Source organism: Colias philodice, chromosome 3 (genome assembly GCF_061535455.1).
Source record: "Colias philodice isolate Cphi_HAF_F1 chromosome 3, ilColPhil1 Martin Lab GWU primary, whole genome shotgun sequence".
In the NCBI taxonomy this organism is placed as follows: domain Eukaryota; kingdom Metazoa; phylum Arthropoda; class Insecta; order Lepidoptera; family Pieridae; genus Colias; species Colias philodice.
The window spans coordinates 10,557,665-10,570,527 of record NC_143088.1 but is presented as its reverse complement, the minus strand read 5'-3'; the positions used below and the strand labels follow the sequence as shown (position 1 = coordinate 10,570,527).

General features: G+C 32.7%; 1 protein-coding gene across 1 annotated transcript; it reads left to right on the top strand.

Moving 5' to 3' along the window:
* The first annotated feature begins 2,582 nt into the window (after window positions 1-2,582).
* On the top strand, window positions 2,583-11,490 carry LOC149490005 (uncharacterized). Its single transcript, XM_089715042.1, has 8 exons — window positions 2,583-2,651; window positions 5,076-5,269; window positions 6,319-6,379; window positions 8,589-8,629; window positions 8,966-8,993; window positions 10,591-10,770; window positions 11,066-11,173; window positions 11,467-11,490. Exons 1-8 carry the CDS (start codon window positions 2,583-2,585, stop codon window positions 11,488-11,490), a joined length of 705 nt encoding a protein of 234 aa, XP_089571168.1.
* The last annotated feature ends 1,373 nt before the right edge of the window (window positions 11,491-12,863 follow it).

The following is a 12,863-nucleotide window of genomic DNA, read 5'->3' as shown; positions in this document are numbered from 1 at the left end:
AATTTTGGGCTTTCTTTGAATCAACTTCACTTTGCATTTTATGTTTCCTAAATTACTTAGTATTTAATGAGGAAGAACAAATTACAGATGATAGAAAATATTATCCTTAAATATAATAATACTAGCGGTCCGCCCCGGCTTCGCCCGTGGTACATATTTACGTTTTCTCTACATAACAACCATCCTCGTACTTCAAGGAATATAATAAAAAAAGAATTATCGAAATGGGTTCAGCCGTTCACACGTGATGCCGTGACAACGCGAAACGGGTTTCATTTTTATATATATCTAAGATAATCACTTGATTTTTATAGAATTCTTTCTCTTTTTTTTTCTAAACTAAACAAGGTATTAAATATACTAACTTTACTTCGGCTCAATATTTTCATATGTCACAAAAAGGTTTTATTTACTCTAAAAGGGGTGACAGACGTACGAGTAAGTACGCGAACTTGTGGCTCGACGACCTTTTTCGCTCGTGTGTCACCCCAAGTACGCGTACTTAAAAACCGTCGAGTAAGTTCGTTGACGATCCAACATGTTTGAAATTTTACTCGTAGCCCGCCTTCGCTCGCACGTCTGTCACCGCCGCGAGCCGCGAGCCTAGCCTGTCTAGCTATAATAGGTGTTACTAAGTGCAAAAGTTCAATTAATTTCGTCTTCTTCTTTTAGTTTTATGAAAATAATTTAATATAATTAATATGAATGAATATAATATAATTGAATATTGGCGAAGGTATCTTTGAATCACGCCAAGGAAGTTTCACTCCTGACGCGTGGGCTCGGCGCACACGCTCTTTTTTTGTAAAGTACCCTCAAAATATAATAGTAAAAACGAAAATATATCCTTCAATTTTTGAACATTTATTTTGTTAGAATGCTATTTACTTAAAAATAAGTGCTGGTTATTAAATTAAAAATGTCTATATTTAATTCCTGAATAACATAAAATTCCCTCTGTTGATGACATAGAGACATTCGATATCGGTGACACGCGAGAAGCTACTGACCAAGCTCTACGTGTGTCACCGACGTCGAGCCGAGTAAGTACGCGAACTTTAAAACCGCGACTTTAAAGTTCGTACGTCTATCAGCCCTTTAAGGGCTGATTTTTCAATCCTTGGTTAAAACTTATTCTTCGAATAACGTATTAAACTACCATGTATGAAAGGTATTCTAATTTGCCCGTAGCCATCCCGTAGCCCGTATTTGACAGTTTACGTGACATTTTAATATTATCGTGTAATACTTTATTGGACGGGTAAGTTTTATCCAAGGATTGAAAAATCGGCCCTAAGTAAATGTAGTACTTACGATATACAATTGTTCAGTAATTCATCACACCATAAAAGGTCCATATATCACTAGAGAAAGTCCCCTATAATAAAATGACTCGTCGTCGTCGTCGTCGTCGTGTCAGCCGTGGGACGTCCACTGCTGGACAAAGGCCTCCCTCAGGGTTTTCCACCACGACCGGTCACCGGCGGCCTGCATCCAGCGGCTCCCTGCCACTCGGACCAGGTCGTCTGTCCATCTTGTGGGTGGACGTCCCACGCTCCGTCGTCCAGTACGTGGTCTCCATTCGAGAACCTTTCTGCCCCAACGGCCATCGGTTCTGCGGGCTATGTGCCCAGCCCATTGCCACTTCAGCGTGCTAATCCAGCGAGCTATGTCGGTGACACCGGTTCTCCTACGGATCTCCTCATTTCTGATTCGATCTCGTAGGGAAACTCCGAGCATAGCCCTTTCCATAGCACGTTGAGCGACGCTGAGTTTGTGCACAAGGCCCAGGGTTAGAGACCACGTTTCTGTACCGTATGTCATCACCGGCAACACACATTGCTCGAAGACTTTGGTCTTCAGGCACTGAGGGATTTTGGACGAAAAGATGTTATGTAACTTCCCGAACGCTGCCCATCCGAGTCGGATTCGACGATTGACCTCTTTTCCGAAGTTGGACCTGCCTAATTGGACGGTTTGTCCGAGGTAGACATATTCGTCAACAACTTCGAGAATAGAGTTTCCAACAGAGACCGGAGTGGGCACAAATAAAATGACTATATAGCGATAATTCGGACATTCCTATCTCTCGTATGCTGAGAAATTCCACACAGAAACATTCCAAAACACAATGTATATTATTTAATACTAGTTGAGTCGAACGGCTTAATCCGCGTAAATGAGTTTTTCCTTTTAATGCACATTTTAATGCTTATGTTTCTATTGAAATATCAGTACATATTAAAAGTAGTTTAAGTAACTCCTTATAACATCAGTTATCTGTCTTTGAAAGTCCCGTCAAAATCGGTTGGGCCGTTCCTAAGATTAACTGGAACAAACACATAGACAGTAAAAAATTGTAAAAAATTATATTTTGGTAAGTATGCACCGTGTATAGATCCGTATGCGTTATAGTAAAAAATCGGTTATATAATATTACAAACCGTCACACCAATTTTATTATTGGTATAGATAAGACTAGAACTCACCCAGAAACGCGCATTTTGACCCGGATCAAAACAATAATTAAAAGAAAATCAAAATGCTCTGAAACGTATTAATTTAAATCTTTATTTTAGAATATGGTTGTGTTATATGGAAGAAATATTGTCAAATCAGTGGATTTACGCAATCTCTTGGATTTTGTAAAGGTAAGTACAATTTTTTTAAGACTGTAAATTGTAGCGGAACAGTTTTACAAGAATTTAATAAATTGTCTACGTGTAACGTCTATTATCTGGTACATTCTAGGGAAGCGCGCTCCATCTTAGGCCACATCTCAGCTCACCATCAGGCGAGATTGTGGCCAAGCGCTCCCCTATTGTACAATAAAAAATAAAAAAATATTAAGAGTAAAGATCACGTTAAATATTTATGCATATGTGTATGTTTGTGCAATCTAATTCACCTGACTGAAACATGTTTAGGTAAGCGATATTAGTCTCGTTTAAGCCCGAAGGCACTTTCCTGAATTTCAAAGTGATTCAAGTTTAACTCGACATATTTTGTCGAATAGTTTCCCAAGTTTTCACTAAGCAAATGTAAATGGTTTAAACATACCTTTGATACGTTACGTATGAAACTAAGTCGAAAGAAAATTGCTTCCATTTGAGTATCTTTTACTATGAGATATACATTTTCAGGGAATGAAAGTTTATATCCGGTGGAGGGAAATTTGATTTAGATATTTTATTTTTGAATATTATTATATGTACATGTCGTTTCAGTACAGAATGGATTAAGCGTTTGAAACATATAAACAATAAAGTACAATGAAAACGATTGCAAGGTCGAGACATTTCCCATTTTTTGTTAAATTCTTTCCTATTTTTATATCAATTTAATTATTTATTATTACATATATATTTATTTTTGTTTCAATATAAAATATCATACAACTCTGTCTCCCATCCCCTAGTAGGTAAGGTATGGAAATCCCGTATCCCCTAAGGTTAACCACTGTAGGAGGCGATCTAAAACGTAGAGAACTACCTATATAAATTTTGTTCAAAAGTCTACGATCGGATGGCGATAATACTATTACTTAAGCGTGCTAAACTACAATCCGTACCATACCAACCATATCGGACTGTTCCCACTGATAATTGATAAGCCATGTTCACACTAACTTGGACCAAACTTTCCGTAACTATAGCACACGCATAGTAAAGAGAGAGAAGTAGGCCAACTCCCAGCTTTTAGGAGCGCACGGTACCTAAGCTGGCGAGGTGCAGGGTTGTCACTTGTCATATTGATATTTTAAATAATTGTATAAACAAACACCAAACGCTCACAGGCCACAGCACTCACGAGACAGCTACCAGAGTGGTAACCGAACGGCGTTGTATGCGCGTGTACATACATACATGAACGGAGGGCGTGACCAAGCGCTCCGCGTACATACTACATAGAAACTTTTAGGCTTTATTCGATGATAACATACTTCTCTCTTTATACTATGGTACATGCTAACCATCAAGTTGAGAGGACTGAGTCATGAAGCGAATATTCGTGTACATTGAGCAAATCCTTTTGTCTCGCGAGTTTCTGATAGTGTACAGTTGCGGACATATAAATGGGCTTTGGTAATTGGTGAATAGGTGTTATAGTTAGTTTTTCGGAGGATTCTATTTGCATGTGGTGTTTCAGTTTGGTTTATACTATATTCCATTTATAGATTGTTTTTTTAGCAAATAAGCAAAAATATTTTATGGGCTATGTAATACGTAGTTTAGATGATTTGAGTTTATCAAATTATTTAAATAAGATCCTTATGAGTTGGAGTTATGTTATTATCATGCAATTATCTTAGCATAATATTATAGTAATTTCACCTTTTGATAAAAACTGCATAATAAATTATTTAGCGGCCTTATATCACTGTTCCCCGTTCTTTTATTTAATTGATCTATTAATCAGTACTTTTTGTTATTGATAAATAAATTATTATGTCTATAATATTATGTTACTTTTTATATCCTCCGAGGTGTATATTATAATAAACTTGTGTATTTATAAAGGCCAAAGTTCCGAATGGCGACTGACGCTTCCTTTGTTTCATTATCTTCTCTGACTTGAGGATTCATAAGTTATCTCAACGTTCCGATAACTTCAAACTTATTAAGAAAACTAAAATCGACCAATTACTTTAATTTGGGAAATTAAAATAATTAGCTAAGGTTTTAAATTGGGTACTTACTTTACATTTATATTGTACCTACCACACAAGTAAAGCAGCGCGCTGAACCTATTAAAATCGAAGATTTTCAGAATTTCTTTCCATCTTTATTTTAAAATCCATCAAATAATTAATGTATTTTACTTACGCACATTACACATACACATACATTATTTCACCAAAAAAAGACGTGTGGCACTCGGGGACTGCCGCGGTAAAGCTATTATTGCATAGCATGCCTTCAAGCCACACCTCCGTGTCCGTCGGAGTGGGGAGCGTGAGTTTTTCGTTACGGAATTTCTCGATTCGGTCCCCGCGCTCAAGGCCCGCGATAGAAGCTATGCAATAATAATCATTCAATGAAACATTTCATTCGAAAACTGATACTTACTTACAGAGAAGATCCATATTTTCTGATGACGAAATACTGGGAGTTCCAAGATACCCTGAACATTTACCCAGAGCTGAAAAAATCCTACCAGGCCACACGTTGCTCAAGCCAGCGTTTGGCATGCTCAAGTCCGCTGTCAAATTCCCTCATAGAGATATCAGTCAAAGCGTGTACGGGAATATAGAAAATATTGGAATATCGTAAGCATAGTGTTAAGATGAAACATACTATAATATATAATTTTTGAGATCTTGGTAATAATAATTAAAATCTACATAATATTTAACAAATCTCTGTATATGAATTTGGAGGAATTTAGCCTCATATGAAAATTAATATTCGATCTTCAGGCTCAAGCTGTTATCTCATGATACAAGAGCTTCGTATTAAATTTTGTAGAGTTAAATTAACAGGTTAATTTATATTATTGAGTTGAAACTTCTTTATCGGGGTTGGAAAAAAATTTAGTGTAACATTTTTTCGTTACGCGTGACATTTTTCCGTTACGCGCCTTCTTTTTCTTATCCCTACCATGCGTGAAGTTGCATATAGTAAATATAAAGAAGTTTCACTTCTTACGTGTATATGTCACGGCTAAAGGTAGGTGAGAACATAAACTTAAGATTAGCCGGCTAAACTTAGGTTTATTTTCGACGAGGTGTTAATGTTAGTTTGTTCTATCTTTAGCCGGCTAAACTTAAGTGTAACCGCAGGCCCGTGGCTAAAAATGTCGGGGTGGGTAGATTTGGTTAGCGCCGGGCCGGTGGAGGGCTTGAGGGGCCCGCACAGTGCCAGAAAACACTCGCCCTGTTCCTTACATGTATTATAGTAACCAAATCTACCCACCCCGACTCAGGGCAGAAAGCTGGTGGCTAGGTTAGGTTAGGTTAGAACTCTTAAGACCCGCACGAGCCGAGCGAGCGCAGCGAGCGTGCTGCGGCAGCAGCCGGCGAAGTGCCAGAAAACACTCGCCCTGTTCCTTACATGTATTATAGTAACCAAATCTACCCACCCCGACATTTTTAGCAACGGGCCTGCGGTTACACTTAAGTTTAGCCGGCTAAAGATAGAACAAACTAACATTAACACCTCGTCGAAAATAAACCTAAGTTTAGCCGGCTAATCTTAAGTTTATGTTCTCACCTACCTTTAGCCGTAACATATATACTAGTACACGCACACATTTTTTATATTTTTTATTAGAAGCATAATTATATTTTTATTAATTACAAGTTAATATTTTTTACAGATATGGCAAAAATAATGAACGAGTTAGATACACTGATTTCAGAAAAAACAATAACCTCGCGGTATGTACCTCAGTAGAACCCAATTTCTTTTATTTTTAAGAAAACATTATCATAAAGTCTTAAAATTTCTAGAAGAACAATTATTTTATCTATTCGATTGCTTTGAAGGATCGTTATAAACATGCCATACTGACTTATTACTACAGATTAATACTAACATCCTGTTATTTCCTTGAGCCGATTTTTTTTAATCTTTAGCTCAATTTATCCAACCAATTAAGGATTGCCAGTATTACATAATAATATAAGAATATCACCTGTAAAATATCAGTGGAAATCAACACATTTCTGAGATGGTTGAATAAAAATATCTACCCTAAATGTAATAAATATTTGAATTAAACATATGGGTATCTTATTAAGACCAGTCTTTCAGTCGATCAAAAGACCTTCAATAAGCGGTCACTGGTCGTGTCCCAGATTCCTTATTATGTAATATAGGATACATCTCAAGTATTGGAGATTGCGTTTTATCGAACTCAATAATATATTTCTATAATAAAAAAAAATGTTGTGTGGTTTTATGAAACCACGGTAAAAGTGAAACTTAGGCACAAAATTATCGTATTTGTACGATAATTATCGTACGGTTCGACCGTCACGCGACATGCGCTACACAGACCAAAAAGTTTGAGACGATGTAATAAAAGTTTCACTTTAATAATTTAAATGTTTGTCAGTACTTTTAGAATAACCATGGTTTCTGGTTCTTATTGTTAATTATTTTAATATATTTATAAAGGAAAAACACTCTTAGATATTTTTTGCATGTCTTATGTCGTTCATTGATAATTGTATTTAATGCTAAGCTCTAAGTCACAAAAATTAACAATTTTATTCGAGAAATCCATAGGTTTTGAAACTTCAAGCTTTTGTTGAGACTAGTAGGTATAATATGTAGGTATACCAACTATAAACACAAAATGAAAAATCATTTATTACAATAATTATATAAATAAGTAAAATCATTATAATTTATTAATTATTTGCTTTCAATAATTACGACTGTAACTGATAAAATAATTGTAAAATAATTAACATTCGTATTCCATTAGGCAACGATAATTGGAGCTATTGAAAATATACAATTAAAGAACAACGCGTGAGTTATATTTTTGTTCATAAAATGGTTATTTATAAATAAATATATTTGGAGAATAATTTATTTATTTTGTTGCAGCAAGACTCCTGTAGTAAGTAACTATAATTAATATTAGATTTTATCTAAAACTAGCTGTGCCCCGCGGTTTTACCCGCATTACTCCGCTCTTGTTTGTTTTAGCGTGATGATGTTCCTCAATAAATGGGCTAGACACCGAAATAATTTTTCAAATAGAACCAGCTGTTCCTGAGATTAGAACGTTCAAACAAGCAAACCTTTCAGCTTTATGATATTATAGTATAGATATAAAAATGAATCGCAAAATGTGTTGGTGGCATAACTCGAGAACGGCTGAACCAATTTCATTAATTCTTTTTTTTTTATTATTCCTTGAAGAACGAGGATGGTTCATACCACGGGCTGGGGTGGACGGACTGGTGGTGGGTGATAATATAGAATTAAAAGTCATTTGCTGGGAAGTGGCTTCTTCTAAAAAACAATAACAATTTTTAACAGACAGTAAACTTAAATAAAATAGAAAATAATCAATGATCATAAATTATTATCATTATCTTAAAATAAACAATGTTTATGTCATGCATGGGAGCGCCTATCTATTATTACTATGATTAAAACCTACCTACCTACTTAGAAAAATCATGTTTCTTTAAACTGTGAATTATTTACACACCTAGTTTTTAAGTCTGTGTTATGCATTTTTTCGTTATCTAAATAACTACATTCATTAAAGTAATATATTAATATTTATACAATTTTTAAGGTTGTGATAGAAATAGATCCAAAAAGCGCAAATGTCAAAAATACGTAAGTACAACAACTTATCTAACTTATTGAGTTTTTTCTGCCAAATCACACCAAACTAATTTACAATTATTTATAGGCAGCCAGATATTGACACAAACGTAAGTATTAGAAATCCCTTTTTACATCATCACCAAAAATATAAAAAAAAAACCTTCAAGCCATTTTTGAGTTAAAAATATCCCTACTTAGTTAGGAAGTAGAGCTAGAAAAAACAGATTCGATTTTAATTTTTTTTATATAGATAATTAATTATTATTGTTAAATTATTATTGGTAATTTCAGATCCTGGAGTATGAAAATAATGCAAGTGAAATTATAGATGAGTAAGTTGTTATCAACAATATTAGTGCTTCTTAACTCATGCAAAATGCTTAATTATTACAAATAATTTTTAAGACGAATTTTCATTTAAAATTTAAATACGTTGAAAAATATTGCAAGCTCTAATACAGAACATATTGATATTTTATCTTGGTTATCTTTTTATTTCATATCGTCGTGTAGAGTTATTATTAAAATTGATTCATTATTTCAAAATTATATTTTTAATGTTATTAAAGAAAAATAATTTGTCTGAAATATTAGTCAGCGCAGTTTACGAAATAATGATTGTTCAATGATTATAAACAATGTAATCTTTATTACCCATATTTTTTCAGTGTTGATTCATTGCCTTCCAATGAAAATGTGAGTAACTCAACATCAAGAACCAAATAACAAAACGAAGTCATTATAACGTCTTCAATTAATATTCTACAGATATACTATACATTCTGTTAATGTTACATCCTATCCTACTAATATTATTAAAATGCGAAAGTCGAATGTTTGTGAGGATGGATAAATGTGTATGTTTGTTTGTTACTCTTTCACACAAATATTACTGAACCGATTACAATGAAATTTAGCACACATATAGAGGGTAACTTGGATAACCACATAATATGATAGGTTTTATCACGGAAATCTCACGGGAACGGAAACTATGCGGGTTATGCTTTGAAAACGCGGGCGAAGCCACGGGCGGAAAGATACTATACCAGAATTAACCTTAATACTTGAGATATACAATATTGGAAACAAAGTTAGTAAATTAAAAGGAAGAAAGGGTTTCGAATCTCGTAATAGACCAAATCAGCTAAGTCTTGCATTTACTTATAAAAAAAATATTTATAATTATTTATAAAAAAAAATTAAAACATAGTAACTAACTACAGATAGAATATGTATGAAAACAGCAATTTAATAAGCAAAAAAAAGAATATCTAGGTACATAGAAACTGCACCTTCGCTTTTCGTCTAATCAAGGTCGAAACACGCCTCCTTTTAAAGTACAAAATATTTTAAGATGTTATAAAACATCATAGATATTCAAGATTCGTTCCGATCGTTACGGACATTGTATAACGAATATTAAAATTAATTAATCTATATCGCCTAGTTATTCTACTAAATTATTAATAATTAAAGTATTAGTATTTGTTTCTTCGTAAGAGAGCTTTCATGAAATAATTAAACTATACAAATTGTAATTAATTATAGGTAATTGGGAGTTTGATCGAAATTCTAGTGAATTTCGATCTAATGAATGAACTAGCTGTGCCGCGCGGTTTCACCCGCATTGCTCCGCTCCTGTTGGTCTTAGCGTTATGATGTATAGCCTATAGCCATCCTCGATAAATGGACTGTCTAACACCGAAAGAATTTTTCAAAACGGACCAGTTGTTCCTGAGATTAGCGCGTTCAAACAAACAAACTCTTCAGCTTTATAATATTCGTATAGATAAAATAATAATGCCGCGGTTGGTAACCAACCGCATAATATATTTAGTTGTAAATTGTAATCATGTCTGGGCTTGACAATGCAGAAATTCCTGTATTTCTGAATGCAGAGCTGTATTTATGGAGAGATTTGTGGGAACATTTTTTTGTGAAAATAAAATAGGAAAATTAAGCTAACAAAAAATGTTCGTAGAGTGGTAGATAGAGCTTCCTTCTTTTGAAGTTGTTTTTTTAATAGTAGTAATCGAGATGGTACCTATAAGTGATTTTTTTCCATACGGCATTCATGGGAATCTATAATAATATTATAAAGCTGAAGACATTGTTTGTTTGAACACGCTAATCTCATGAACTACTGGACCAGAACAATGCGGGCAAATGCAAAAACCGCGGGGCACAACTAGTTACTTATAAAAAATTACTATCACGAATGCAAACAACATAATAATAACTTGGTAAAAAGGACAAGCAACAGAACCGACTAGCTTAACAATTTTTTAAGGTAAATCTACGAAGAACCAGAAAAATAAAGTCAGCATACAGGATCCGTCATTCCAGTGAATCGACGTCTTCCTCTGAAACGTCTCCATCATCAGCGAGCTCGGATTATGAGAAGAACCCTGGAAACCCGTATACCCTGCACAAGGATAAATATAAACAAAACTGGATGTGGAACCATAAGGTTGTATTAGATATATAATACATAGATTTTAGACAAATACACATATGTGAATACTATTAATATAAATACCTACACTACCTACTTTTTTAATAAACCTGATTGGGACATAGGTATACATGACTCAATTTGGAAAAATAAGTACCAACTGTTGGTATAGTGAAAAGTATAAAGTTTTTTGTTCTTAGTAAAAATATTAATTAAATTTTAATTTCAAAAAATGGCAACATTTCAGTCTGACACGTTAGCATAGCGTTACATTGAATTATGAAATTTAATATTGAATAACCAATTTTAGATGGACGGTGACCACATGAACGTCAACCCTTACGCGCCAATTTTCAGCAATTATGGACCATCCGGCACTGCGTTGTTCTTTGGAAGAAAATGGTGGTATTTTAATCAGGTATTTATTTTTATAAATATTAAAGAAAACATAATGATTATGCACTCATTAATTTACAAATGTACCAAGACCGTGTGTTAGTGCTCATCGTTAAGAATTTGAGCTTTCTGTAAAGGCCGCCATCTTGAATTTTGTGTGACGTTACATAATTATTATAACCAGCTATAGTTATATTGGTTATATCCATATTTTATGCATATACATTATATGTGTATAAAGAGAGCAGTATTATTAATTATTTTCTATTCAAGTATACGAACATATTTTTATATAAAAAAATTGTTTTGTTACAGGATGACTTCAAGCCGTTAGAATAAAACCAAGAATCAAACTCAAGTAATCTAAAAATAAAACAGCAGTTCATCAACCGTATACGTTTTATTTATTTCTGGGCAAGTTTCAACGAAAAAACACGTATAAAAATTAATGAACGCACCGTGACATTTTGGAAAACTTTTCCTGAACAGTGTCAAGCAATTTTCTTGTACGAAGGGATTTTTGTTTACGTCATTCAATTATATACCTAGTTCTTTTATAAACATGATGATAATGAATTTTCTTTTACTTTCTCTTTATATACGTTATTAATTTAGACATCCGATTTTGAATGAATGACTGAAAAATTACTTATTGCATACTAAATACAGTATTACAAAACAAGAGCGATACAGGTAAAGATAACTTATCTCTATAAGCGATTTCTGCCAGACAACCCTAAAAAGAAAGAAGCATTGTTGTAACGTTAGGTATTTAATATATTATTTATTTTATAGATGTAGGTAGTTTATTATAATATTATAATTGATAATTTATTAATTGCAAAATTAAACATTTCTAAAATTAAATTTATAATAATTGATATAATTTATAATTGATGATTTATTAATTGCAAAATTAAACATTTCTAAAATTAAATTTATAATAATTGATATAATTTATAATTGATGATTTATTAATTGCAAAATTAAACATTTCTAAAATTAAATTTATAATAATTGATATAATATTATAATTGATAATTTATTAATTGCAAAATTAAACATTTCTAAAATTAAATTTATAATAATTGATATAATATTATAATTGATAATTTATTAATTGCAAAATTAAACATTTCTAAAATTAAATTTATAATAATTGATATAATTTATAATTGATGATTTATTAATTGCAAAATTAAACATTTCTAAAATTAAATTAATTTATTTTAACATATGGATAGAATATATTTTATAAACAGAATCGGACAGAGAAATCAGTTTCTTTATTGTAAAAAGAAGTTTTTATCGTATCGCGTACAATACACGCCTTTCTATTCGTATTGGTGCATTAAGCATCTAATAAGGAACGTCACACACTCAACTATTAAAATATTTTTTGTTACATAAGATAACTTGATGGCGACAGGAAATCTCATTTATGTGGTAACTAATTGTGAATTTGTCGTCGTTCCTACACGCAGTTATTTTTCATTGATAGAAATACCTAATATTTTTTAGCACCTATCTATTAAAGTTGTGTTATGTTTAATTAAATTACTTACCTACTTTTTTGATTCATAAAATACTGTTTTTAACGTTAGTGATTACTAATATAAAAACGGTATTTGATGAAATTACATATTTATATCATACTGGAATGAATATAAAGCCTATTAGTAAAAATCACAATAAAAGTTTAATTATAAAGA